Source organism: Orcinus orca, chromosome 11 (assembly GCF_937001465.1).
Source record: "Orcinus orca chromosome 11, mOrcOrc1.1, whole genome shotgun sequence".
In the NCBI taxonomy this organism is placed as follows: Eukaryota; Metazoa; Chordata; class Mammalia; order Artiodactyla; family Delphinidae; genus Orcinus; species Orcinus orca.
The window spans coordinates 22,187,797-22,215,047 of record NC_064569.1 but is presented as its reverse complement, the minus strand read 5'-3'; the positions used below and the strand labels follow the sequence as shown (position 1 = coordinate 22,215,047).

Genomic DNA, 27,251 nt, shown 5'->3' with positions numbered 1-27,251 from the left:
TGTCAATTTCCACAGAAATCCCAGTTGGAAACTTAGTTAAAATTCTGGGGGCTTCCTGGGGCTTCCCTGGTGGCGCAGTGGTTGAGAGTCCGCCTGCTGATGCAGGGGACATGGGTTCGTGCCCCCAGTCCAGGAGGATCCCACATGCCGCGGAGCGGCTGGGCCCGTGAGCCATGGCCGCTGAGCCTGCGCGTCCGGAGCCTGTGCTCCGCAACGGGAGAGGCCACAGCAGTGAGAGGCCCGCGTACCGCAAAAATAAATAAATAAATAAATAAAAGAGGCAGAAGGATATCAACCTAAATTCAAAAGTCCACTATCTCTGCTTTTACCACCTCTCCTCTGGCTTGAGGGATGTTTTGATTTGTAAAGACTGTAGAAATATGACAAAAATAAAGACAAATTACATCACAATAGAATTTTATAGTACATCTGTTTAATTATATTATGACCATTAATGCAATATCTGCCTCAATAATTTAACCCAGATAACAATTATAAAAAATGGCATAATGACAGTTTAAAGCTGGTTCAATCACGATTTTACAAGCTTATTATTAAGAGTGAAAACAGAAGACTATTTAAAATAGCTAAGAAGATAACATGTGTCATAGTGCTTAACGTTTCTGTAACTGTTGGTAAGGCTTCCATCTAAATCTGATGCAGAATTCTCAATGGCATTGAAACAGTTCTTTTCTCAGCCGCACGCACGGTATATATACACTGTGCTATGAGTCTGGAAGAGACTGGCTATGGGTGCCACTTCTTGTCTTCAGCTGGGACTGTGCAATATCAGCAAGTGCGCTCTGTATCTTTTCCAGAAGCATGTCCCCTCGATAAACAACATCCTCCAGACACGTAGCAGCTTCGTGATTTTCTTCTTCCAGCTTATACAAGCTTGCAGCCTTTATAAGACACAAATTTAAGAATGTTCTGAGAAATGAAAAACTTGGAGATTAATTAAAGTTGAGGCGGAAAGAACCTGCAGTAGAAGTATTTACTTTTAAATCTGATGACTACCCAACCATTGTGATAGAGTTTTCAGTTGCAGAAATCCTAAGATCAGATAAAACTTTCAGTGGCAGAAATCCTAAGATCAGAGTCTTCCCTGTATGAATTAACTTAAAAGATGACTTCGACTGGAGATCTCTGGATGGCTACATGAGACTCCCTTCCACGCTGCTTTCGGACACTACTATTCTACTCCACACCCAGAATGTGCCCCTCCTCTCACTCTTTGCAAGGAAATGAAGCAAACTGAGGAAAATGGCAAGTTTTCTTTAAGCTCAAAATTGGACAATTATACACATTCAGCTCAGTCTTTAACAGACTACAGTAGTTCACAGTAAAATTCCCACTTTAAAATTTAGATTAACTTTGAAAATTGTAACAAAAGGCACTAAATCTATCTCTTTAATTCAAAATTCTCTACTCACAAAATTCTCAAAGGAAAAGATATTTTTACCTGTAAAGCAGCTGTAGATTCTTCACTGGGTAAGGAATCTATCAAAACATCAATATCTTTTGCTGTTCGTGCAATCAACGCTGCAAAAAGCTGGGCATATTCTAGAGAAAGATGGTACTCATTTAGGATATTAGAGAATCTCAAGTTTTCAGAAAGAGAAATTAAACTTTGTGAAAACAGAAAACTTCATAACTTTTTCTGTAGCAGGCTTCTAATGATTAAAGTGTAATTTTAACACATCAATTCTATTACGTTTGAGAATTAGCTTTAATATTAACTCAAACTGGAATGTAAGCATAATGTATATCATTTCATTTATTAGGACAATACAGTGGTCACTTGAATAAAGGAATCTATAAATGGGATGCCTTTCTTATTAAGGTCCCTCAAGTAAAATTCAGCTAAATTCATACAATTCTCCTCTAAACAAGTAAAACGTCTGTTATTTGACAAGAAAAGAATTATGAGGTGTTACATAAATTGACTATAACAAATTCATTTCTTTTATGACAAACCTGCAGTGATATTCTCAAACAATAACATTTTTAGAAAGCCATAAATAAGCTGAATTTTTCAATAAATCTAATTTTAAGGGATTACAGGTAATGTGAGAGTCAAACTAAGAGAAGCCAAGAAAATCTATTTACCTTCTGTAGGATTAGCTGGCTGATCTTTGTTAATGGCTGTCTGAATATTACTAAAAGAGGCAGGAGGACCACACTGCTGCAACACTCCAATGGCATTACAAAACTGATCTGCAAGCTTGAGGCCAAAGGAAAGGTGGCAAAGTTAGAAAGGATTTATCTGTTTTACCGATTTTATTGGTAACAGCAGCAACAATGTTCCTATTATAATGGTCTCTGAGCAAGAAAATAAAACAAAGGAGTAATTCTGGATAACATAAACCAGTTACTAACAATGATTAAATGTTTTAATCATACAAAGAAACTACGTTTGGTTTCAATCAAAGAAATACAAAATAATCTTTCTTTTCTTCCCAAGGTAACAGAATGACTAGAGAAATATATGCCAATACTTACTGCAAGCACAAGTAAAGACCTTTGGGGAAGTAGCGGTGGAAAAGAGCAAATGTGATAGGCAAATATCTAAGAATGGCCCCAGGGTAAATTTTAAAATGTGACCCCTTTTCTCAAACTAGAGTAGTTACAAGAATAAAAGTGGGGAAAAGACTGCACCTTAAGTATTCTGAAATGTTTTTCTCCAGGACTCAAGCTGTGAACTCCCAGGGCTCTAAGAGTATTCCTTAATCAGTTTTGAAGATTGAGAATACCAAGTCCTTACTGAAACCGTGTCCCATGGGGTTAATGGAAGCTGTCACACTAACAAAAATACTGGAGTATGTCTTACAGAACAGCAGATAAGGGAACAGCTCGTTAGAAACCCCTCTGCTTGTAACCTGCCTTTAATGATTAAGACTGCTTTAGTTTTTTTTCTTTCCCTAATTGCACACCCTCCAAGCTTCACGTAGCCCATGTCATACCACACCAGACTTCTTGCCACCCCTACAGATAACACTGCTGATGCGTGCATCACTGTAGTAACAGGGGCTTAAGTTGTTTTCCAGACATTTGGAAGATTTGGAGTGGGCCCCTGCCCAGTTCAGACCAGCTAAGAATAGTTGGGACCACCAACCCTAAAACTGGTCCCGTGCACAACACCAATTACCTCACCTTTTCCCTACCTCCACCCACCCTTCCCCAGGCCTGAGAACACCCTGCTTCTTTAACCCATAAAATCTCAAGCCTCTTGCCTTCTGGGAAGCAATCTGAGATTTGTTCTCCTGTCTCCTCACTCCGCTGCCTCCTGAATAAATAAACCCCTTCTCTGCTGTGAAACTCGGTGTCTCAGTGTTTGGCCTGCTCCAAGTCCAGCAAACAAACATGGCTCCATAACATTACCATCTCCAAACCTAAGATTCCTAGTCTCCCCACCAACTGCTCTCCATAGTCCCGACCTCTCAAACCTCAATTCCTCATCTCCAATCAGTGAATCAGCATTTCCACTAAGATTCACTGCCATTATTTGAATGACAGAACTCAAAGTCAACTGTTTCCTTTGTTTAATATCTAATTTCTATTGAGAATCTCCTAGTGAACCAGTCTAACTTCAGACTCAACTTTCATCTTCAAATCCTGCTAATACTACTACAAATCTTTCCCTTTTCCTTCTACCATCACTGCTGCTGTTAGTTCAACTTCACACAAGAATTGTTTACAACAGACTCCTTATTAATTTCTAGTTCTTATTTTCTTTTTTAAAATTATTTATTTATTTATTTTTGGCTGCTTTGGGTCTTTGTTGCTGCAAGCCGGCTTTCTCTAGTTGTGGTGAGCGGGGGCTACTCTTTGTTGTGGTGCACGGGCTTCTCACTGGGGTGGCTTCTCTTGTTGCGGAGCACAGGCTCTAAGTGCAGGGGCTTCAGTAGTTGCGGCTCAAGGGCTCAGTAGTTGTGGCTCGCCGTCTCTAGAGCACAGGCTCAGGGGTTGTGACGCACAGGCTTAGCTGCTCCGCAGCATGTGGGATCTTCCCAGACCAGGGATCGAACCCGTGTCCCCTGCATTGGCAGGCAAATTCTTAACCACTGTGCCACCAGGGAAGTTCCTAGTTCTTATTATTTTCTATGTTATTTTACTCTGCTCAAAAATTTTGAGTTTGCCCCAGTATGGTCTTCAAGATAAATCTCCAAGTCTTCAGGCTATTTCAAAGCTTTCAATAATCTAAGTCAACTCTACTTGTTCATTATCTACTCCTCCTTCACATATGCCTGACTGGTGATAAATTCATTCCTGACTACACTGCTTTTGCTCACATTTTGCAAAGGTAATAGAGTGGCAGTTACTGCTCTGAAGCTGTACAAACGTGGATTCTAATTCTGGTTCTGCTAACTCGAGTTTCTTTTAATTTTTAAATTGGGAACATTCTCACATTGTAGCATTGTTATGAAGAAGACAGAAAACACACACAAATATTCAACACACTGGCTATTTGCTCTGTCCTTATAAAGCTCTCAAAATCCATTTATTCAACAAATACTTATCAAAAATCAACTCTATGACAAGCATTGTATATAACTGTATAAACACACTGATACAGTGAACAAGACAGTTTCTGCTCTCATGGAGTTCTCAGTGGGTAAAATAAATTTTATTTTAATAGTTTCACAAATAATTACAATTCAGATAAATGCTAATAAGATTCCCTCTATTTTAATTAATATCACTCAACAGTTCACTTTACTTCAGCACTTACAGCTGAAAACACTCAATTCATTACAACTCATAACCACATACTGCCTTTGCATTATTTAAATGTCTCTTGAGTATATGACATCGTTCTAATCAGACTGTAAACTCCTCAAGGAGTATTTCTCTGTAACCATGGTGGTGCATCCATCATGGATACCAGGCACCCATACCAGTTAACCTAGAGGTTTTTCTCCAAAATCCAATGATCAGCCTGCCTACCATGGAGTTAAGGGCCATATTCACTTTTCCTTACCATCCTTCTGGCTGAGACATGTATGAATACACAACATTTCCCCTAAAATAACATTTGTATCCAGCTGCATCATTACAATTTGATTTTGTAAAGCGTCAAAGGAGTATCTCCCTGAGGGAGACTGGTTGGCAGCCCAGGCAAGTCACCAAAGGTAGAATTTACCTTGGTGAATTCATCAACATTTAGGGGCTGGCCCTCACACACAAAGTAGATCAATTTCTTGTGAGCAGATTCACACTCTTCAAGTGCACAAAGCCTAATAACAGCAATACCAACTTATTAGCTTCCGCTGAGAAAAAACTGGCAAGAGACCAGGTACTTGGATTTTCCAGTCAACATCTCACCTGGGACATCAAATTATAAATAGAATAACAGAAATGTAAACAAGTTAGCTCTTAATGGTAATAAGTATATGAATTCTTTGGTTTGCATATACTTTCTACGTACACATAACAGGAAAAATAATCAGAAGGATCAAAGTAAGGGGGTCTACTCACAACACCTGACTTTTCATAGGGAGTAAACCCACTGGCAGGCATTTTAAAAACCTTAAATAAAGATATACGAAGGTCAGAAGATTGACTATCATAAAGACGTCGGTTTTCCCTAAACTGACATGCTGGGGGCGTAGCCAAGAGATGGAACCCTTGGTCTATAGGAACCAACTAAGATGAAACAAAACTTTTCACTTTACTATCACTCCCGCCCCAACCTGAAAATTTTGGCGAAGGAATATTCTCGGCTAACATCTAATGGCAAAAATCCAATCATTAAGAACAAGAATTGCCCTCCGTAGGTTAAAATTGATAAGGGGAAAAAAGCTTCCGCTTCCTCTCCCCTCCCGGCCAAAGAATCCCATAAGCACCACTGACAAGCAAATAAAACCTTTCCGAGAGAACATGATAAGGCCGTGAAGCGTGACAGTCCACGCAGTCCTGTCACGGAGTGGAGTGAGATCCTCCACTTCGCAGGCTAAGAGGCCGCTGGCTCCCGCACCGCCCCGCCGCCGGCCTAAGACCTTCCAGACCGCGGCGCCGCCTCCCTCCAACCCCAGCGCTTGATGCTGAAGCCCGGCCTCACTCCACTCCCCACTTCCGAGTTTTGTCCCTCGGACCTCTTTTTCTGCCTTGCTTTCCCTCGGGAAAGAAGACGACGGAGATTAATCGCGCGCAATTACTCACCGAGTTCACGGCGTCCTGCAACTGCGTGAGCCGATCCGCCATGTTCCTCCCGCAAACAAAGAAACGCGAGAGTAGCTGCTCGTACGCAATTGCGCAGCTCTAGGATGCGTCATGGCCAATCACAGGGCTGCGTTCTTGGAGTGGGTGGAGTCAAGCCTTACTCCACGCCCGGCGCGGAGTGGGCGGGACTTTCCGGAGGCCTACTTTATATGGACTACTTCCACCTGGGGCGACTCAGCTGTGCGCACGTTCAGTAACGCGGAGACTGTACAGGGCCCACTTTGCTTGGGGTGCCAACATACTTTCTCGTGGCTTTTAGGTGTTAAACACTTTACAGAGATTGTTGGATTATGCGGTTTTTAAAAGTAATTTTCCCTATCCTCCCTTGTATCCATTTATAAACATCGCCTTGAATACTTGCATGGACCACAAAACATACACAGCAAACAACTAAAGAATACTTGGGAGTCACAGTACCGACTTGAGTGTCAAGAAATCCAAATTAAAATTCAGCAAGTAATCAGGACGGGCTGTGTTCGGGTGCCCCTCCGTTGCTTTTGGGTGCGGAACGCCTGGATACGTATTTAAATGTGGGTGTGCTGGGGCAGCTGACACACGTGAGATGGAAAGTGTCCAAAACTAGTACTAAACTGAGCTGTAATGGCCGTGTTGGAAGATTATGGAAAACATAGGTCTTGTGGGCAAAAGTGAGAGGAGGAAGACGGTAAGGTAAGAGGTAAGGTGTAATCAGCATCTCTTGTTTGTGTGACTGCGAGAAACTCGGTAAGGAACAGAGCAGGGTTGGTGGAGAAGAGAGTGGAAGTTTCACAGTGGGAAAGAGGAGAAGGTAGTGGGAAAAGAGGAGGTTCCTGGAAAATAAGCCAGGTGCGTAGGTGCGGTATGTTCAGTTTTAAAAAAGATAAGCTGTGCAATTTAGGCTTAGACTTGGTACCTATTGAGGGTTTCAGTGTGAAGAGTGATGGTCGAAACTTGGTATTTAAGGAAAGTTAGAGCTGGGGATAGTCTGGAAAGAAATGAGGCTGGAATCAGCTAATGACTGCTTTGTGGACTTGAGACAAACTCACGGACCCTCCTCCTCAGGCTGATTATCCCTGATTACCCTCCTGGGGTTGGGGGAGGGTGGAGAAAACTCTCCGTTGGGAACTTGGCTTGTGGGATCTACTCCAGCCCTAGCTGGGAAGCTCCACTTCTGCTTCACCACCACACGACCCCACCTCCAAACAATTGACAAAACTGCTGGGACCTAATTGGGAACTTCTACAGGTGAGGCACCTCCCCCCTTAATGGGATTATTGAGAGAATTCTAATTTGTTTTAACCGTAATATGGGGTAAGCTTGTGACCCTCTCTTCTCACCCCCAGCTGAGAGTGTTCCTTACTGAATGTCTGCCACCTGCCAGAAAGTTATGTGGGTGCTGGGTTTGCAAAGATGAATAAGCCAGGGGCTCACAAGGAGGAGGGGTCTGCAGTTATTCAAGAATGAGGTGAGTTGGGCCTAGACTAGGGTGTTGAGCCTGAGAAGAGAAGACAAGGCTAGTTTTGAAGGAAAAATTCACACGGATTGGTGCCTGGCTGGATACAGAGGGATGAATGACAGCACCCATGAAGGGAGAATACTAAGTTTTGTAGCCTGATTGAAGAGAATTTGGGCACTTGGGGTAGAACCACTCTGAAGCAACTCCTATTACAACCCAACTTCCATCCTGTTGTTCTGTCGTTACGTTCCTTACAGTTTTCAGTAGCTCCACAGAGACTTCAGGTTGATGTTCAGCCATTTCTGCTTGGGTTTCAAGGTTGACCATAATCTGGCTCTAGGAAACAGATTCCCGCCTCCACGTGCAATAGTTTTCTGAGTGAAATAATCACTTCAGATTATTCAGCCACAGCCCCTGAAAACTTTTGTTTTTCCTGCGCTTCTTAAGCCTCTTCTGGCCATGGACCCCTAAAGAATCAGATGAAAACTGTGGACCTTTTCCCAGACCAGGCTCTCAAAATTTTGCATACATTTTCAGGGGTTTATGAACCTCTTGAAGCTGTGGACTTCAGGTAATAATCCACCTGCAAAGTACAGTCTTATATGTGTAGCTCAGGATGCCTCAACAATGGCTCTATTGACGTTTGAGGCTGATTATATTCTCTGTTCTGAGGTGCTGTCCTGTGCATTGTAGGATGTTTGTCAGCATCCCTGTCCTCTACTCACGAGATGAGAGTAGCAACGCCCCCCCACCCAGTCGTGACAACACAAAATATCTCCAGATATTCCCAGATGACTCCTAGCAAGTGTGGGGCAAAATTGCCTCCAATTGATAACCACTCAATTCTTTACCTTTATCAAAACAATTTCTTTGCTGTTATTTAATTCACACTCGATCTTTTAAAGTTTTACTTTTTACTTTTAATGTAAATTTTATGAATTACTAGATTCCACATGGACCCCTTCTCTCTCATGATTTTGACTTTTTTTTTTTTTTTTTTTTGCGGTACGCGGGCCTCTCACTCTTGTGGCCTCTCCCGTTGCGGAGCACAGGCTCCGGACGCGCAGGCCCAGCGACCATGGCTCATGGGCCCAGCCGCTCCGCGGCATGTGGGATCTTCCGGGACCGGGGCACGAACTCGTGTCCCCTGCATCAGCAGGCGGACTCTCAACCACTGCGCCACCAGGGAAGAAGCCCCGACATTTTTTTCATATGCTTTTTAATTTGCTTTTCTTGAATCCCCTACTGGATTATATGGTTTTAAGAGGAGGAACTCAGTATTATGTATCTCTTATCTTTGAAACACAATTTTGGTATGTCCTTTTAAACTTTATATTATTAAAAGTTTCAAACATACACAAAAGGAGAGAGAATAGTATGGTGAACACTCATGTACCCACCACCCAGCTTTGATTTTTTATCAACTCATAGCCAATCTTGTAGTAAGTACTTTGATTTTTTTAATCTGTAGTGACTCCCTATTTTTTCAGGAGAAAAAGTCTTTAACAGTTCTTTAACTTGACATTCTAGACCCTTAACTACCTTTATTACCTACTCAGTCACAATTTATTAAACATCTAAACTGTTCCAAGCACTGTGCTGAAATACTGTAAATAAGCATTTGTTACATTAGATTCTTTGCAATTCCCTACAGATGCTCTGCTGTTTCGTACTCCTATGCACATCATATAAGATGCATTAATTCTCTCTTCCTTGTATGAAAAGCCCACACTTCCATCCCTACCTCGATTTTGTTCCCCTGTTGATCATCCACTCAGCTTTAAACCTCAGTTTAAACATTTCTTTCTTGATAAAACCTTTCCTGAAACCCTGGAGTAAGTTAGTTGCTCCCAATCTTCAGAATTGTTCCTTGTACTTGTTATTCCATTTAACACATTGAGGTTTAATTATCCATACATGACTCTAATTCACTCACCACCATGAGCTACTTGTGGGCAGGAAACATATTTTAATTGTTTCCATATTTCCAATGCCTAGCACCTAGCATTTAGCCTGACACTTAGAAGACTCTGAATGCATATTTATGGACTAAATGAATGAATTTCCTAGCATAATCATTTCCATATGTTACTAAATAAACATTTATTGAATTTAATTTAATGAACACTGTCCAAAGAATGTAACCCACAGGAAGAACAAGTGTTAAAAAATACAGAGCAATAAAATGGATAACTAATAAGAACCTGCTGTATAAAAAAAATAAATAAAATTCTAAAATTCCAAAAAAAAAAAAACAGAGCAAAGGTGAGGTTAGAATGAGATAGAATACATGGGCAAGCTTCACAGAGCACCTTTCCTGCGTTTCCCCTGGAGCTCTATTCCCATCTCCATCCACGGTGTCTTGGGCTTTGTCAAAAATCTAGGATAGGTTGCCTGCCTTCTTTTTCTAGACTTGAAGCAGTCCTTAAGGCTCTAGTTATCTATATCTTGGATTTGGGAATCTTGTCAGTTTTTGTGTTTCCTTTCAATTCTTAGGAATAAAAACTCATCTGCAAAGCTGCTGGGCCCATTTGCTTCACAGGTTGCCAGTGGAACTCTGACATGAGCAAGGAACCCCAGCCAATATTCTTCCCAAGCTGTTACAGTATTTTGGAGCCAAGGTAATGAGGCCCTCTGCTGCTTACTGACACATCTGTCATCAGCTGTCCACTGCAGGCACAGGGAACTGCAATGCTAAAGTGTGGAAGAGAGGGAATGGGGTTAGTTCAGGGAAGTGAAATTAATTCAGCATGGCCAGCATAGAGGAGTTGAGTTGCAGCAAGAACCTGGAGAGCTGGACAGGCGCTACATCATGAAAAACATTATGTGTCATACTCAGGAAGATGGACTGTTATCCTGAATGCTTTTACCAGAAAACCTTTAGAAGTATATCTTTAAAAAATTTTTATTTTCTTATTCAAAAGCCATACACATTCAATGTAGAAATTTTACAAAGAGCAGAAATGTGCAGAGAAAATCATTCTTAATCCAATCACCTGGAGATAAACTCTTTTAAACATTTTGATAATGTTCTTTCAACCTTTCTATGCATATAAACATGAATGCATATTAAAAAGAAAACAAAATAAAGCTTATACTATATACATACATATATATATATATTGCTTTTTAACTTGCCTTTTCATAAACACTTCCTGATCAATCAGTTGCCTTTTAAAAAATGATTTTTGAAGGGCTACAAGGTATTCTATTATATGGCTACGTTACAGGTTATTTAATTAACTTATTGTTGGGCATTTAGGTTGCTTTAGTTATTTTGCTATTGTAAATAACATCTTGAACAGTTTTGTGCACTAATATATATATATATATAATTTTTATACATATTTACATACTTAAATCCAAAAGTGCAATTATCACACCAAAGCTGAGTATTTTTAAGATTTCTGATACAGCTCATGCCATAAAAAGTTGTATGAAATTACACTCTCACTAGTTAGATCTTAGAATGTCTTCTCAGCACTTTCATCCACACTCGAAGTTCTTGTTCTTTTAAAATATTTACAGCTTAGTTTCTTAATTTGATTTTGTGTGTTACTAGTGAATTTGAACATTTTTTCATGAGTTTACTGGCCATTTGTGTTTCGTTTCTTCTATTTTTTTGTTTTTTTAATTCCCTATTCATGTCGTTTGCTAACTTTTACTTTTGGTCATCAACTTGACTTTTCATATGGTTTATTGTTTATGGTGTTTATTGACTTTAATAAAATTAAAATTTTTAAGTAGCCAAATCTACCAATCTTTTCCTTTATGGTTTCCTCCTTTGCTTTTTTGCTTAGAAAATTCCTCCACTGAATAATTCTGATCACTTCTGGTTTGGCACTGCCAGATTCCAATAGATTTTTGCTCAAATAAACTCTTAAAAGAAAAAAAAAAAAAGACAGTTCCATCATTCTGCGATCAACTTTTTTTTTTAAACGTGTGTTTTTTCTAGCTCTTTTAAGATTTTAATTTTATTTATTACTTTGGGATTTCATTGTGACAATGTGAGATAGAGTTGTAATCCTCTCTCCCCAGTACAGTGCAGCTAATCAGTTATCAGACACAATTTACTGAATAATACATCCACGGGTCCAAATGCTACCCTTATAATCGCTGCTATCATCGTCCCGGGGTTTCATCTATTGAGAGTTACTGGAAAGAGGGTATGTAGGACAGTGAATAAACACCATAGGAATAAATAGTACTACCGCAGGTGTGAACATTTAGACCAGGCAGAGGAAGGACAGTAAAAGAGTTGTGCCTATTAATATTATGGTGATTGCTATAGGTTTTTAGCTTAGTAGTGGGTTAACCACATATGGAATTTTCAACATAGTTGCTTATTAAAATAGATAACTGAAAAAGTTAAAGAGCAGGAAAAATAAAGCAGGGCAATCTTCCCCAAATAAATTTGAGTCTATAAATCTAATTCCACAATCGTCTCACGAGCCATCTGTCACATGGACTACGGTCCTTTAAACAGCCCTCACGTATAAAATTTGAGAGAGGAAGTTCAGATGAAGGTCTTGAGTCTTCGAGGATAATTTCACTTAGAGAAAACGAAACATTTTTAATTGTGGCGCTCATCACCAGCGCAATAACCACCACAGAAACAGCACTGCCCCCGTATTTTCATACCAACATATCCCTGAGGAGCTAAGGCAATTGCGACAGGGAGAAACGATCAACTCTTACCGTTTTGAGCACCAGATTCCTGTTTTTTTCCGTTTGCAAAGGAAACGCGGGAAACTGGAGCCTGGAGACGTTAGGCCGCAACAGAAAGGGTTATTTTTCACTCGAACGGTAGTTTTCTTAAGTGCGAAAGATACCAAAGTGAGAAGTACAGGTTACAACCCAGAACTTCCTGGGGGCGCCGCAGCCCCCGGCGCAAGGGTGCCCACAGCGTCGCCGGCCGGGAGGAGGCGAGCGCCGCCCGGGCACGCCCCTCCGCTCCCGTCCCCGCCCTCGCCCCGGGGGGCGCCGTCGCCGTGACGTGAGGGGCTGGAGGAGGCGTGGGGCCGCGCAGCGGTGCTGATTGCCGGAACTGGAGCCCTCTGCCGGGGCGGGGGGCGCGCGGGCTCCGCGGGGCTGGCAGGTGTGCTGCGCGTGCACCTGGCGAGCGATGGCGCCGGACGCGGGCGCCCCGGGATAGCGCGGGCTAGGTGGCGGCGCCCGGCTGGGGCAGCAATGGAGCTCCTTCGGCTGCTGCTCCTGGCTGTGTTGGCGTCGGAACCGGCGGCGGCCGCCGGAGCCGAGACCGTCGGGAACTCCAGCCAGGGTAAGGTCGGGGGCGCCTGACTGCTGCAACCCAAACTTGGTCTTGCATTTCTTGCAAGGTCAGAGTCCACCCCGGGGTCTGTCCGCGCAGCGGGGGAGGCGGTGAGTTCAGAACCGGCAGGAATGGATCGAGGTCCTTTCCTGCAGAAGGCAAGTCCCATTGCTAAGGAGGCCTTACTGTCAACCTCCTAATTTAGGTTGGGGGAATGGGAAGAGATAGGAAACTCTCTTGTTCAGACACATTATTCTCTCCCTTAGGGTGCAGCCATGTTTGTAGGTTTTATTTAACACATTAAAACACCTCTTTGCTCCCAAGTGGCTGGTCTGAGCGTCTGGACTGCGAGGCTTGATGCAGCCAAGGTGCAGCGGGTTTTTGTACTCCAAAATCTAGGTGCTTTTCAAACTGGTTATGCTCTATGGAGTTTCAGAGGAAAAGTGAACCCAGAATGGGACTTCAGACCGTAGGTCATGTGCTTGGTGAATGGATTTTAGCAATAGTTGGTGGTTTGTTAATATAAACTGTAAAAAGCGTTAATTGTATGAAGCTGATAATCATGTGCTTTTCCACGGGGTCAAGAACATTCTTGGTTTTGTTTTGAGCTTAAGAGACTAGTTGTAGTTCTGAAACATAATATTTTCTGAATAATGTGATTCTGTTTCTGAATGCTTATCTTTGAAAAGCACTTGTGCAAACTGAATCCTAGAATTTTTGCCTAGAATTTAAGGCCAAAGCTGAAAAGGGCAGTTATAGTTTTGCAGAAAAAATAGCCTTATTTATAACAGGGCGCTAACATTCACTGCGTGCAGTACGTACCAGGTGCCTTTCATGGCAGTGTTATTTAATCCTTACAACCCTGTTAGATAATTATTGTCCTCACTGGTGGAGGATGAACCTGAGGCCCAAGACGATGCTCACTACACAAGCAAACAGCTAAGAGGGGCACAGACAGCAGATGAACCCGTGTGTCTTGCTGTCAATTTCATGGTCTTCCACTTCTACAAAGCTGCCCTCCAGTGAGAATGTTTTACTTAGTGTGGTGCTTTACACTTAATTCTTCTCTGAATTCTCATTCCTCAAAGTAGAGTCTCTTCTCCCTCCCTCATATGGCTATTTCCATTCTTCCAAGGTGAAGAATCTGAGAGATTGAGTTTGCAGATGATCAGACGAGAGAAGGAATTTGAGAAACTAATGTTTTTCAGACACTGTTTCTCACCTCTTTTCTGCGATTACAGCACTGTTATTTCCTCAACCACATTATTCTTCTGACCTTGCATCAGTATTGCTGTTGTGTGCAGGAGAGGGACAGCAGGTGGGAACTTGACTGCTGAGGGTTAATGAAAGCTGATATTCTCCACATCTGTCAGATAAAGATCAGAGTGGAAATTAAGGAAGACTTAGTTCCAGACTTGCATGATCCTCCTGGAAAATGTCTGGATTTCTATTTGAGGATTCTGATGAGTACACAAACTCGAAATTGAGTAGCTGCTGTAAGTTAGGAGGATTTACCCATCTTTAGCAGGAAGAGCTAAACACCTTGAGTAGTGGCTTAGAAGCTAAGTGAATCTTTGAAGGTGGCAGATCGAGTTCTAGAATGTCTGAGGATGGTGCTTTCTGTGACCAGCAGGAGATGAACCATACATCTAAACAGTTTTCCCTTCTCTTGGAGTCCCGGTTCCCTGCTACCCTGAACACCTTTCATTTTTGATTCAGGTTCATATCTGGTAACTCACAGGAACCTACCTAGTGATTGGAGTTGAGCAGAGTGCTATTTGAACCTTCTCCAGTTTGTGCTATCCATAATGCTTAAGGAAGGTAGCAGCCCACTTGTGTAGTTGGTTGCAGGTGTTCTCTTTCTCTCAAAAATGAGTGCATTTTTGTGTTTCCTTTCACCTTTTAGGGCTAATGAAAATTCATAAGAAAGTATCAATGAGAAATTGGGAGGGGCAGTTGAATGCTGGCCAGCTCAAGTAGCTGAATGGTTTTTGTTTTTAATATTCCATCTGAAAGAATTATGAAGACTAAGCGTTGACAAATCTGTCCTAGAATTTTTCTGTTGAGTTAAAGCAGAAACAGTGGAGGTACATTTCAGTAAATAGTAAAAAGGAAGAGGTGGAAAATTTTAAGGTTGCAAGTTTAGGATCTGATTGAGAAAGAAAAGGAACATATTGGGATTGGGCAGCTCTTTTTAGAATGGAATTATTGGAAGGAAAGAGGGACTCTGGGTAGGAATGGAGGAAGGGTATGAAAAATAGAAAAGGGTCCCCTGCTGTACGTTAGATGGCAAGAAACATTTTTGCCAGAAAAAGCAGAGCTACTGCTTTTTAGAGGAGAGCTACAGCTTAAGTGCTCAGTCTTGTGTTAGCCATTTGCCCTGTAATAGCCTTCTTTTTTTTTTGTTAAATTTATTTATTTTTGGCTGCATTGGGTCTTCATTGCTGCACGCAGGCTTTCTCTAGTTGCCGTGAACGGGGGCTACTCTTCGTTGCGGTGCGTGGGCTTCTCAGTGGTGTCTTCTCTTGTTGCGGAGCACGGACTCTAGGTGTGCAGGCTTCAGTAGTTGTGGCACGTGGGCTCAGTAGTTGTGGCTCGCGGGCTCTAGAGCGCAAGCTCAGTAGTTGTGGCACACGGGCTTACTTGCTCCGTGGCATGTGGGATCTTCCCGGACCAGGGCTCGAACCCGTGTCCCCTGCATTGGCAGGTGGATTCTTAACCACTGCGCCACCAGGGAAGCCCTGCCCTGTAATATCCTTGATGTGCTGTCATTCCTGTCCACTCCTCAAGTCATAAGATCTAATTATCCCTCAAAAAATGTTTCTGATGCATCCTTTTCCAGATGACTTAGAAGCGCAGTTAAGTTCCTGTTAACCTCTTCAGGATATATTTTTGTGTTTGTGTCTTCCTTTGCCATGTCTGTTTTTATGAGTAGAAATGAAATGCAGTTTCTGCCAGGCTAGACTGTTAAAGTTGTCTTGACTTTCAGTATATTTCCTTGTCACTCTGTGGAAGTCACTTTCTCAACTCGCTGTTCATGATGGATGTGCTGGGCGTTTTATATCTGTTAGACCTCTTCTTTCCACTAGTTTATTTGTAGGAGGACCATACTGACTGCCTGCATTTTTCTTTTTTTTCTTTGATAAGGACATGAGCCTCTGAAACATTGGAAAGCTAATAGAAACTAATAATGATATTTTATTGTGTAGTATCGGACAGTTTACAAATTTTTTCCCATTTGATACTTTCAGCAGCCACGTGATGTATGCAGCACAGTTAACTGCATTTTACCATGAGGGAACTGAGGCCCATAGGAAATAATTACTTGTCTGAGGTCACAAAATTCAACTATCATTTACCAAACATTTACTGTGTGCCAACCAGGTACCTGGCACTGTGTGAGGCTCCGGAACATCAAATATGACAGGGCCCTGCAAGTCAGGACTCAAACCACAACTGGTTTGTTTAATATACAGTATTCTATAAAAATTGTGAAATGGCTCTTGGATTGCCAGAGGATTTTCACACAAAAGTTAGATAAAGATAACTAAGAATAGGAAAAAATATAGCTTTCCTTCCCTAATTCATCAAACGTTGTGTTAGAAGTTCTCACGCCTGGCTGGACATTAGAATCACCTGGAGCCTTGAAAAAAAGGCATGTTGGTGAAGAGACAGCTAGAAATTGAAATAGAAAATAAAAAGTAAATTTATAATACCATCAAGAAACATTAAATATTTAGGGATAATTATAATGGGATATGTTACAATCTCTATAGAGAAGACTATACAACACTCTTGAGATGAATTAAGAAAATAAATAAATAGAGGGATATCTCAAATTCGTAGATTAGAAAAATTCTGTGTTATAAAGGTATCATTTTTCCCTAAATTAATACATTCAGTGCCATGTCAATCAAATCCCAGTAGGGTTTTTTTGTGGAAATTGACAAGCTGCTTTCTAAAATTTATATGGAAATGAAAAAGGGCCAAAAATACTCAAGACAGTCTTGAAGAGGAAGTACAATTTGGGGCAGAAATTAAGACAGTGTAATATTGGTGTTAGGATAGGCAAATAAACCAATGGTACACAGTTAAGAGTCCAGAAATAAACCCTCACATATGTCACTTGACTTATGTGAAAGGTGGAATTGCTGAGCAGTAGGGAAACTACTTTCAATAAAGGTTGCTATGCCAACAGGATATTCATATGGGAAAATGAACCTTGACCATCCCGCCTCACACCATACATAAAAATCAGTTTCATGTTGATTTTAGACTTAAATGTGAAAGGTAGAACAAAGTTCTAGAAGTTAACATGGGGAATGTATCTTCCTGATCTTGGAATATGTTGGCAAAGAATTCTTTAAAATCATAAAGGAAAAACTTGAGAAATTGGACTGCATTAAAATTAAAACTTCTGTTAATCTAAAGGTAACAGGAGTGAAAAGACAAGCTATAAGAGTGGGAGAAGATATTTGTAACACATATCTGACAATACTCGTATCAGTGATGACTAAAGAGTTCCTAAAATTCAATAAGGACAGATAATCCAGTTTTTAAAGGCAAAAGGCTTAACAGACCCTTTCACAAAGAGGATATTTAAATAACCAATAGGTAAAACAAAATGTTCTTACCAAGTGTTGGTGAGAGTATAGTGTAACTGGAATACTTCCTCACAAGCTGATAGAGGTCTAAGTTGGCAAAACCATGTTGGATAACTGTTCAGGAGTATCTACTAAAATTGAACATAAGTATACCCTGTTACCTGATAATGCTACTCATAGGTTCTACCCAATAGAAATGTGTACATGTGCACCAAAAGACACATACAAAAAATTGTCTGAATGGAGTTATTTATAATTACTCCAAACTAGAAATAGTCCAAATGTTTGTTAACAGTAGAATAGATAAATAAATTGTGGTATATTTATTTCATGAAGCATACAACAATGAAAGTGAATGAATAGCAGTTACGATAGCAGCTGGGATGAATCTCACAAATAAAGTGTTGATTTTTAAAAAGCTAAACACAAAAGAATTCATGCTGTATGATTCCATTTAATTAAATCTCAAAGAAAAAAGCCCATCTGTGGTGTTAAAAGTTAGGATCATGGTTACCTCTGGGGAGGGGGGAAGACGTAGTGATTGGAAGAGGCCACCAGGAGACCTCTAAGAGGTTAGAATGCTGTTTCTTGATCTGGCAGTGTAAACTTTGTGCACTTCTTTGTAGGCCTTTTTTTAAAAATTTAATTAATTAATTTATTTAGGCTGCGACTGGTCTTAGTTGCAGCATGCAGGATTTTTTTTTTTTTTTAATTGCGGCATGCAAACTTTTAGTTGCGGCATGCATGTGGGATCTAGTTCCCTGACCAGGGATAGAACCTGGGGGCCCCCTGCAGTAGGAGCACGGAGTCTTACCCACTGGACCACCAGGTAAGTCCCTGAATGTTATTTTAATGAATATTTGTTTTGTAATTGATACTTGAACCCTAACCCCAGGAATTTTGATTTAACTGGTTGGAGAGGGGCCCAGGCAACAATATCTTTTAAAAAGCACCTTCAGATAATTGTAACGTACAACCAAGGTGGATGACCACTGTATTAGAATTCCTTTCTAAGAAGGACACCTCATGAGCACCACAGAAAATATGAAAAATAGGAAATGTGTAAAGAAAAGAAAACATTATTTAAAATACACCCCATAGGTACCTGTTTTTAATAGCCCTACTTACTTTGTCAAGTGACCAGTTTTTTTTAAAATAATGTATACAGTGTCTCTCCCCTTTGTTGTCTGGCTTTTTTCTGGTTCTTGTCACAGGCATTTGACTGGGGAAAGAGGGTTAGTAGGCATCACCTTCCTTTCGGAAGCTTTCGGAAATCTGTTTCTGAAATGGCAGGTGTTCTTCTCGAAGAAGTCGGAAGCAGAGACTGTCACTTACTGTTTTGGTCCTGATCATTTTATATTCTCACAGAAGCTGTTTGTTTTCATTTCTGATTTTCTTAATGAGAACAAGACTTCTTAGTTATTTTAATTATTTAAAATCAAAGGTGATCTGCTACACTGTCACAGCAAAAACCTTCTCAAATAGGTTTATTGCTTGGCATATATATGTACACACACACACACATATGTATATGTTTTTTCTAGAGTATTCTTTCACAAAATAGAACTATTTTATTTCTTATTTCTTATTCATGCTGGGATGGTAACAGCCTATATGTTCATTAGTAAGGGATTGGTTGAATAATCATGTTTACCTAGAATGGAATATTTTATAGCTTTTAAAATGATAAAGCTAGGATTATCTGTTGATGTGGAAAGATATCTGAGATCTATGAAATGGCTATACCAAAAATATTTGTGTCTTTCTTTTTCCACCTACATAGAGATACTCATGCTGATATCTGCCTAAATCCTGAAAGATGTATACCAAACTGTTAACAGTGATTATTTCTGTACAGTGTACTTGCTGGAGGAATTAACTTTCTCTACAGTTCTTGCCTTTTAAAATATGGCTTATGTATGATCTGGAACAATATTACCATTTTAAGGGAAAAACAAAACAGGTGACACCTGTTGAGTGTTGACAGTGTCACCATTTTGTCTAGATTGTGTCCCTGTTTTATAAATTTCACATGAAGAGTTGAGGTAGAACCTGTGTTTTGAGTGCCATCAGGAAGGAGGTTTTTTCCAAATTGTGCATTTCCTTTCTGGTAAGAAAGCCTCATTATCGCTATAGAAATCTGATAAACAATGAAATGTGTAAAGAAAAGGCACTTAGGGCTTCCCTGGTGGCGCAGTGGTTAAGAATCCGCCTGCCAATGCAGGGGACACGGGTTTGAGCCCTGGTCCGGGAAGATCCCACATGCCGTGGAGCAACTAAGCCCGTGTGCCACAACTACTGAGCCTGCACTCTAGAGCCCGTGAGCCACAACTACTGAGCCCGCGTGCCACAGCTACTGAAGCCCACGCGCCTAGAACCCGTGCTCTTCAACAAGAGAAGCCACTGCAATGAGAAGCCCGTGCACCGTAACGAAGAGTAACCCTCGCTCTCCGCAACAAGAGAGAAACCAGCACACAGCAACGAAGACCCAATGCAGCGAACAATAAATAAATTTTTTAAAAAAGAAAGAAAAGGCACTTAACATACATTCCCAGGAATACCAACTTTTATTACCCCTACTTATTTTGTTAAGTTACCAGTTGTTTAGTAGTATATTTTAATTTCTGTGGTCCTGTCTTTCCTTACTGTCTTTTAAATCACTGAAAGTTTTGGTTCTCCAAGTATTTCTGATTTGTGATTTATCTTCACCCTTATGTGATAGATTAAGGAAACGTTAAGAAAACCAGCACTTCACTAACTGATAGCTTCAGTCTCTTCCAGGGCTTATAAATGTTCTGGGTAGTATTTTGATTCAAGGCCCATGTAATGAGAGACAGATATAAAGATCATCAAAAATTTCTAAGATAGGCTTAAGGGCAAATTTAAGAGTTAAGTGATTATAACCTTTATGAATTTACTTATGTCATTTCTGGTCACAGTATTCAATAGGCAGAGCGACTAGTCCATAAGTACTAAAATAAGTATTTGTCAAATAGAGAAAATGGGATGGGGAGGGACTGAAAAAAACAGAAAAACTGAAAATGTAACTCGAAAAGGCAGGCCGGTAAGTGAGCTGAGTGCTTTGGACAGTTAAAGGATGGAAATCCAATTAATTCCTAGGAAAACAAACTGAGACTGCTCTTAGACTGGAATTTGTGGATAGTTTTAAGAGTTGGAAGGTGGAGAATGGATGGGACCAAAGTTAAAGTGCAATACATGAAAAGTTTTTAGGGCCATTTACCGAGGTCCACTTAATTTTATGTATAATTTGGTTTCCTAATAAAGTAATCCTGATGATGGGAAAACCTGGAATATTAAAATGTTCCTTGTTCCCCTTTAAAAACAAAAAGAAACCCAGAAAGCTCCCCACGTTTTCCAGACTTCCGTAGATTCTGTTAGCCACTTCCTAATATTTTTACCACTATTCAGGCTGGAGTTTTGTTCCACATACAAGGTGAAATGTCTTTCCAGTTACATAAATAGAAAATACACCACCTTCATTTGTCATTGTTACAACTATTAAAATTTTCTCAGGATTTTTAGAAATTAAATTAGAACCACAAATAACCTTTTTTTCTATAATCAATTAAAAAGTTATGAAGATAATATAATAACATCATGGAGTTTGGGGAAATTTTATAGAGAGTAACCTTTATTCTAGTTCTAGCAATGTTTGTATGTTCTGTTTGGCTTTCTTGGTTAGCCTTTCTTGATAGTCTTTTTTTTAATCATCCAAACGGAGTACTTGTGTTAACTATAAGAACAACAAAAAGTGCTGAAAAAATTAGCCTTCTTAGGAAACGGTACATAAGAATGAGTAAGTGTCTGGGGTGTTTTCTTTTAGCTCCCACTGACTCAAATTTCCTTCTAAAATAAAACATGATCCTTCCACTGTGGGACTCTGGTGAATATAATCTTTACCTCATCACCTACTTTTCATCTCTATTAAATTGAAATCTTTTTTTCTATTTTGAGGTTCCAGCCCCCAAGACTGCTTATGTAATGCTTGCAGGCTCCTCTGCTGTTTATGCAAAGACATACTGACTCTAGGGCAGGGGGTGAGATGGGAACCCAGAACCACACAGAAGTCAAAGCAGCCTATTTAGTGGATCCCTTGAGAATTAGGTTGGAAAAGGAAAGAACTGATGAGCAGCTGGGAGATAAGATACAGTGAGTGAGTGAAACACAAGCAGACAGTGGAGGCAAGTGGACAAATGGGAAAGCCTAGGTGAGGTGTTGGAGAACTTGTTAGAGCCTATCTTTTATGTGGACTCTGAACTTGATCCTTAAACAAACGAAAAGCTCCTTCTTCCAGAAGCCCTATGATTCATGAAGTTCCTGGTGGGGACACTCAATAGACATTTTTGCCTGTGATGATGACACCTTCCTTTGCAAGCTGAGTACTTCAGTCCCATTTGACAGATGAAGAAATTGAGGTGTAAGGGAATTAAGTAACTTGCCTGAGATCACACAGCTAGTAAATGGTGGGGTAAAATTGAAGCCAGATGTGTCTCTCTAGCCGGGCTGACTTCAGAATTCACTGGGTTGTAATAATCTTTAGTACCAGTGCATTTACGATTGTTAGTAACTCATCAGGGTGGTTAATCCTTAAATTCAGGGACTCTGTTCTGAATAGAGTTGTTATTGCTGCTACCAGAAGGGGGATTTTCCTGGGCTCTGGGAGCCAGGCGCTTTGAACGGCCTATTTTTCACATCTTTTGAAATACCTTTCTTCCCCTTAGGTTCTCAGTTCCACCCTTTGTAGCTGAGGCACCCTGGGCGGGCAGCTTCACCCCTTTGAGTTTCATTGTTCTCATCAGTGAAATAGGAGCAGTAATAATAATATTTATCTCAACGGGTTTTTCTGAGGATTAAATTAGCCATGCATTTGTGTTTAAGTATGCAGTTTGTACAAATCGCTGTTAGAGATGTAAGTGTTACAATGAAACGTTTCTCTCCTTGTAGGTCTTCTTGAATTTTCTGTGGGGAGATTTAGATACTTGGAGCTCAAGAAGCCCTCTCCAGAGGAAGCTATTTTGCGTCATATTTCCAGCAATGTCACTTTTCTTATTTTCCAAATACATTCACAGTATCAGAATACAACAGTTTCTTTTTCTGAGGTAAGTACAAAGAGTTACTTCCATAAAAGTCATTTCCACATTTTGGGGTCTTGTATTTAGCATGAGCGGTAGAGTTTTGTTTTTTTTTAAAGACACATTGTTGGGTTTTTTTTTGGCTGCATTGGGTCTTCGTTGCTGCGCGCGGGCTTCTCATTGCAGTGGCTTCTCTTATTGTGGAGCACGGGCTCTAGGCGCACGGGCTTCAGTAGCTGCGGCGTGTGGGTCAGTAATTGTGGCGCACAGGCTCAATAGTTGTGGTGCACGGGCTTAGTTGCTCCGTGGCATGTGGGATCTTCCTGGACCAGGGATCGAACCCTTGTCCCCTGCATTGGCAGGCGGATTCTTAACCACTGAGCTACCAGGGAAGTCCTGAGCATTAGAATTTGATGCCACTTTATGTCTTAAATTTTTTTTCTTTTTTTAACAGGAGGGGAAAAAAAAGAGTTTATTTACACGTACAATGTGCGTATACGTGGGGGAACGCAGTAATGAGTAATTCAAAGAGGTGGTTAGAATTTGGGGCCCCCATACCATCTTAACAAAGGGTGATAAATTTGTGGAGAAGTGTATGTCTTAAATTTTTTAAAAAAATAATCAAGATTGGGTCCTGTCAAATTAGTGGTTTAGACTGGCTAAGAGGTGAGTATCACAGGCCTTTCCTGAGTGGTGACCTCTGACCTAAAGAGGGGTGATGCTCCTGAGTTTGGGGGAGGGTGGCTTGTACCAAGTGTCTCCTGTCTGCAGTTAAGCTTTCCTCATGCTTCCCACCTTTTCTTTTTCTTACCCTAGTGTGTCCTCAGTGATTTTTACCTGAGAGTACATTTTAATGGGTTTGCTTTGTCATTCAGCCATTTAGTGTTGAAGTTTATTAAGACTCCTGTAGGCTCAGCGTTATTCTTTGGAGTCTCATGGAAACAAAAGAATCCTAACACTCAGTTTTAACCAGTGCAGTGCTTTGCTTCCAGCAGCATTTAGGACCCTGTTACAGAGATCATCACTACACCCCTGAACCTCAACCTCAGCTCTGGGAAGTTTTTCAAATGTCCTGGGTCAGCTTAAGCTATTAAGGCTCTGCCATTTATGTTAACCTTCTACAAATCTATTTATATTTAGTCTATATGACCCCCTAGACAAATAAATGAATTTCACTCTGTATAAAGTTGTGCTGCGTTTTTATGTGTCCTAAGCCTACCTTCTAATATTGTGGTATTTGCTAAACAGAGCTGTCTTAGTCCAATTCCTATATATCTTATGGGCATTGGTCACAGTATCTTTCAAACTAAGTATTTGGTATTTTTTGTTCCTGCTTTCCTGTCTCTGCCACGAAGGTTTTGAAGTTGTGTGTGGTGATCTAATAGACTAGAAATGGAAGGGTTTGATCAAGGAAAAGAGGAAGGAGTAAGTTATGTTAATTGAAGAGATAACAGTGTCTATGACCCATATATATATATATATATATATATGTTTTGTTTTGTTTTTATGACCCATATATTGATTTTGCCTGAGTTCTTTGCAGCCAGAGCAGAGATCAAAACATGTTAAATTTCATAACTTTCTTAGAAGGAAGAAACATGCCAGTTCTTGAGGGGAAGCGAAGTTTTTTTCTGGCACTAAGTTCAAATGGAAACTTTCTATTCAGGCCCTTACATAGGATACATAGTAAAATGGCACAGAGATAATTTCCTTCTTAATAATATCATAGCAAAGACAACATTTGAGGGAAGAGAAAGGATGGAGAAAAAAGGCATTTATATTTATTGCATGCCCACTGTGTGCTAGGCCAGTGATCCTTAAGCTCCTCGGGCCATAGACTTGGAATTTGCTGAAATCTCAGGACTCTCTACCTGGCAAAATGTATGACTACATCTGTATAATTTCATGGGGACCTCTGGAAACTCACTGGGCCTCTGGGGCTCCTAGTTAGGAACCCTTGCATTTGGTTTTCCACGTAGTTAATTTAATTCTCGTAACAGTTCAACCAAGTAGTTCTAATGCCTATTTTTACATTTGAGGAAACTGAGGTTAGATAAAGGGAGGCCAGCATTACTAACGTGACAAAAATGGCCTGGATGAACAGCATCTTGGGCCTCGGTTTTAATGCAGAAAGGATCTTAGTTATCCTTAATTATAATCGTGTTCCTTTCTTGGACTGCCTTTAGTTCTCACTGTATTTATGCTGCTGAGAAGATGATAACCAGAACTGCACATAGCTCTAGAAGTGAGTCTGTGAAGAGAACTTTCTGTTGTAACTTCCTGATGAAGTGTGGCACTTTGGAGTTTCTGGGTCATCTTGGCAGTTAGTTTTGTTTTTTTTTTTTTTTGCGGTACGCGGGCCTCTCACTGTCGTGGCCTCTCCTGTTGCAGAGCACAGGCTCCGGACGTGCAGGCTCAGCGGCCATGGCTCACGGGCCCAGCCGCTCCGCAGCATGTGGGATCCTCCCGGACCGGGGCACGAACCCGTGTCCCCTGCATCGGCAGGCGGACTCTCAACCACTGCACCACCAGGGAAGCCCAGCAGTTAGTTCTTTGAAACTGCTGACCCTGTAGTTCCTCACTTAGTATTTGGGTCATTCTCTTTTACGCTTGTCAAATTGAAACCCATCTGGCACTTTTTTCTTTCTATTTCCTTAGCTTTAAGAAAACACTCTGAATCTACTACCTCTTAACTTAGTACTTTGTTATTCAAAAAGCTTTCCCAGCAGATGGGGGCAGGGGATGGGAGAGTGGCTGGGGTGTGAGGAAGGGTTAGAACAGGGCACAAAGAAGGTGATCTGTGTGTTCACTGTCTTGGTTGTGGTGATGGTGTCAAAGGTGCCTACATTTACCAAAACCTACCGTTAGTATACTTTATGTGTAATTTATAATATGTTAATTACAACTCAGTTTTTTAAAAAAGCTTTCCAAGAACTGAACTCTTTGGGGGCAGAGCTTATATTTTTGCCTTGGTAGTGGTCAAGTTAAGTTGTATATCGGGACCACAAATGGAGACTGCCCCAGGCTTGGTCTATGTCACAAATCTAAACCTAAGTCAGCCTGCACTTACAGGGAACCCCTGTCAAGGAAACCTAACTTACACTGACCACAGTCTTCCAGCTCAGCTTAGCCTAGAAAACAGGACCCTCTCGACTTTTATGGAAATCCTGACCTAGCCAAGCATGCCCTTCTAATGCTCTAAAAAACTAGTTCATGCCCCACATCCCTTGGGAACAGGACTCCACAGCTAGTAAGGCACTGTCCTCCCCGAATCCATGGGTTGTTCTCCCTTGAATAAAGGACATCAGACTCATTACTAAATTGTTTTAGTTTTGTCATTCACACAGTATTCCTTAACCCAGTGGTCTTAGTACTTGACATAGTAGATCCTAACTGAGAGGATTGAAAAGCTTGGGGATTTTTCTGTGTATCTGCTATTCCTGATCAAAGACGTATATTTTAAAGAGTTCCTTCACATGTGTGTGTGGTCACGTGCACATAGAGGTGAAAAGAATTCTTTAATCATCTAAGGAAGATCTGTGTTTATTCCTTTTTGATTTGATAAGCTTTGGGGTAGGGCATGCACACTAGATCCACTCCAAAATGTAAGCACTCTGCTCGACTCCCGATTCACGATGACTCTTCTTTCCTTATTGCAGACTCTCCTTCCCAATGCCTCGGGAACAGGCACTGACAAAGGACTGGTTTTCATTCTTAGACCAGAGCAGAGTATATGCACTTGGCACTTGGAGACTTCAGACCCTGAGCCTGTCCAAAATGTGGCCATTCCACTCTCCTACTCGGAAAGCGGTAACCTTTCTATTGTCGACTCCCCGTTACTCTCCAGAATGCGGGACTTGTGTGTGAAAATTTAGGGAAAACTATAATCCTATTAAAAGTGTTTATTATAAGTACAATACCTTGAGTCAGAAAGGTATTAACAGCAGGGGAGTCAGAGAATTAGCATGATGACTGAAAGCCCAGGTGGGGAATAGGAGAACACATTTATTCATTTGGAAAACATTTAAGGAGCCCTTGGAGAAGCTGTAACAGAAAGACAAGGCATGGTCCTTCACACATTAGTTGGTTATCGGAGGCCGAGGAAGACGTGGAAGAAGAATGGGGTGTTTGGAGGATGGTGAACAGTGGGTGTGGCTGGAGCCAGGGTGTGAAGGGCCTGGTGTACAATGTGAGGTTTGCCCTCTATGCTGAGGAACATAGTGAGTTTTTTTTGGTTTTTTTTTTTGCGGTACGCGGGCCTCTCACTGTTGTTGTGGCCTCTCCTGTCGCGGAGCGCAGGCTCCGGACGCGCAGGCCATGGCTCACGGGCCCAGCCGCTCCGCGGCATGTGGAATCTTCCCGGACCGGGGCACGAACCCGTTTCCCCTGCATCGGCAGGCAGACTCTCAACCAGTGTGCCACCAGGGAAGCCCCATAGCGAGTTTTTAAGCAGAGGAATGATCTGATGCATTTCATCTCTTAGAAAGTTAACTCTAGAAGCAGTGTGAGGAGTGGGTTGGAGAGGGCATAGCAGAGTCAAGACAGCACAGCTTTCAGGACTCATAGTGAGAAACGAAGATGCGAACAAAGGCCCCTAGAGGGGGCTGGAGAGGAGGAGCTGGGTT

The 27,251-nt window shown here is 41.2% G+C and overlaps 2 protein-coding genes across 5 annotated transcripts in view; one reads left to right on the top strand and one right to left on the bottom strand.

Annotated features, from left to right (window-relative positions):
- Positions 1 to 413: 413 nt before the first annotated feature.
- MED21 (mediator complex subunit 21) lies at positions 414 to 6,997 on the bottom strand. Of its 2 annotated transcripts, XM_004270898.4 has the most exons (4): positions 6,163 to 6,506; positions 2,110 to 2,224; positions 1,463 to 1,563; positions 414 to 902 (listed from the first exon to the last, which is right to left on the bottom strand). In XM_004270898.4, exons 1-4 carry the CDS (start codon positions 6,202 to 6,204, stop codon positions 726 to 728), a joined length of 435 nt encoding a protein of 144 aa, XP_004270946.1. In that variant the 5' UTR covers positions 6,205 to 6,506; the 3' UTR covers positions 414 to 725. The 2 variants fall into 2 exon arrangements, with proteins under 2 accessions (XP_004270946.1, XP_049550190.1); XM_049694233.1 differs by lacking the exon at positions 414 to 902 and having other exon boundaries at positions 1,512 to 1,579; positions 6,163 to 6,997.
- Positions 6,998 to 12,655: 5,658 nt separating this feature from the next.
- TM7SF3 (transmembrane 7 superfamily member 3) overlaps positions 12,656 to 27,251 on the top strand; it is a 36,091-nt gene continuing 21,495 nt past the window's right edge. For 2 of the 3 annotated variants that reach the window (XM_033430208.2, XM_004270900.3), the window contains exons 1-3: positions 12,656 to 12,938; positions 22,499 to 22,653; positions 26,286 to 26,436. In XM_033430208.2, coding sequence (XP_033286099.1) covers positions 12,848 to 12,938; positions 22,499 to 22,653; positions 26,286 to 26,436 — 397 coding nt within the window. In that variant the 5' untranslated portion in view covers positions 12,656 to 12,847. Of the gene's footprint in view, positions 12,939 to 21,848; positions 21,972 to 22,498; positions 22,654 to 26,285; positions 26,437 to 27,251 lie in introns of those variants that run through there. The other variant, XM_049694199.1, reaches the window with a different exon arrangement.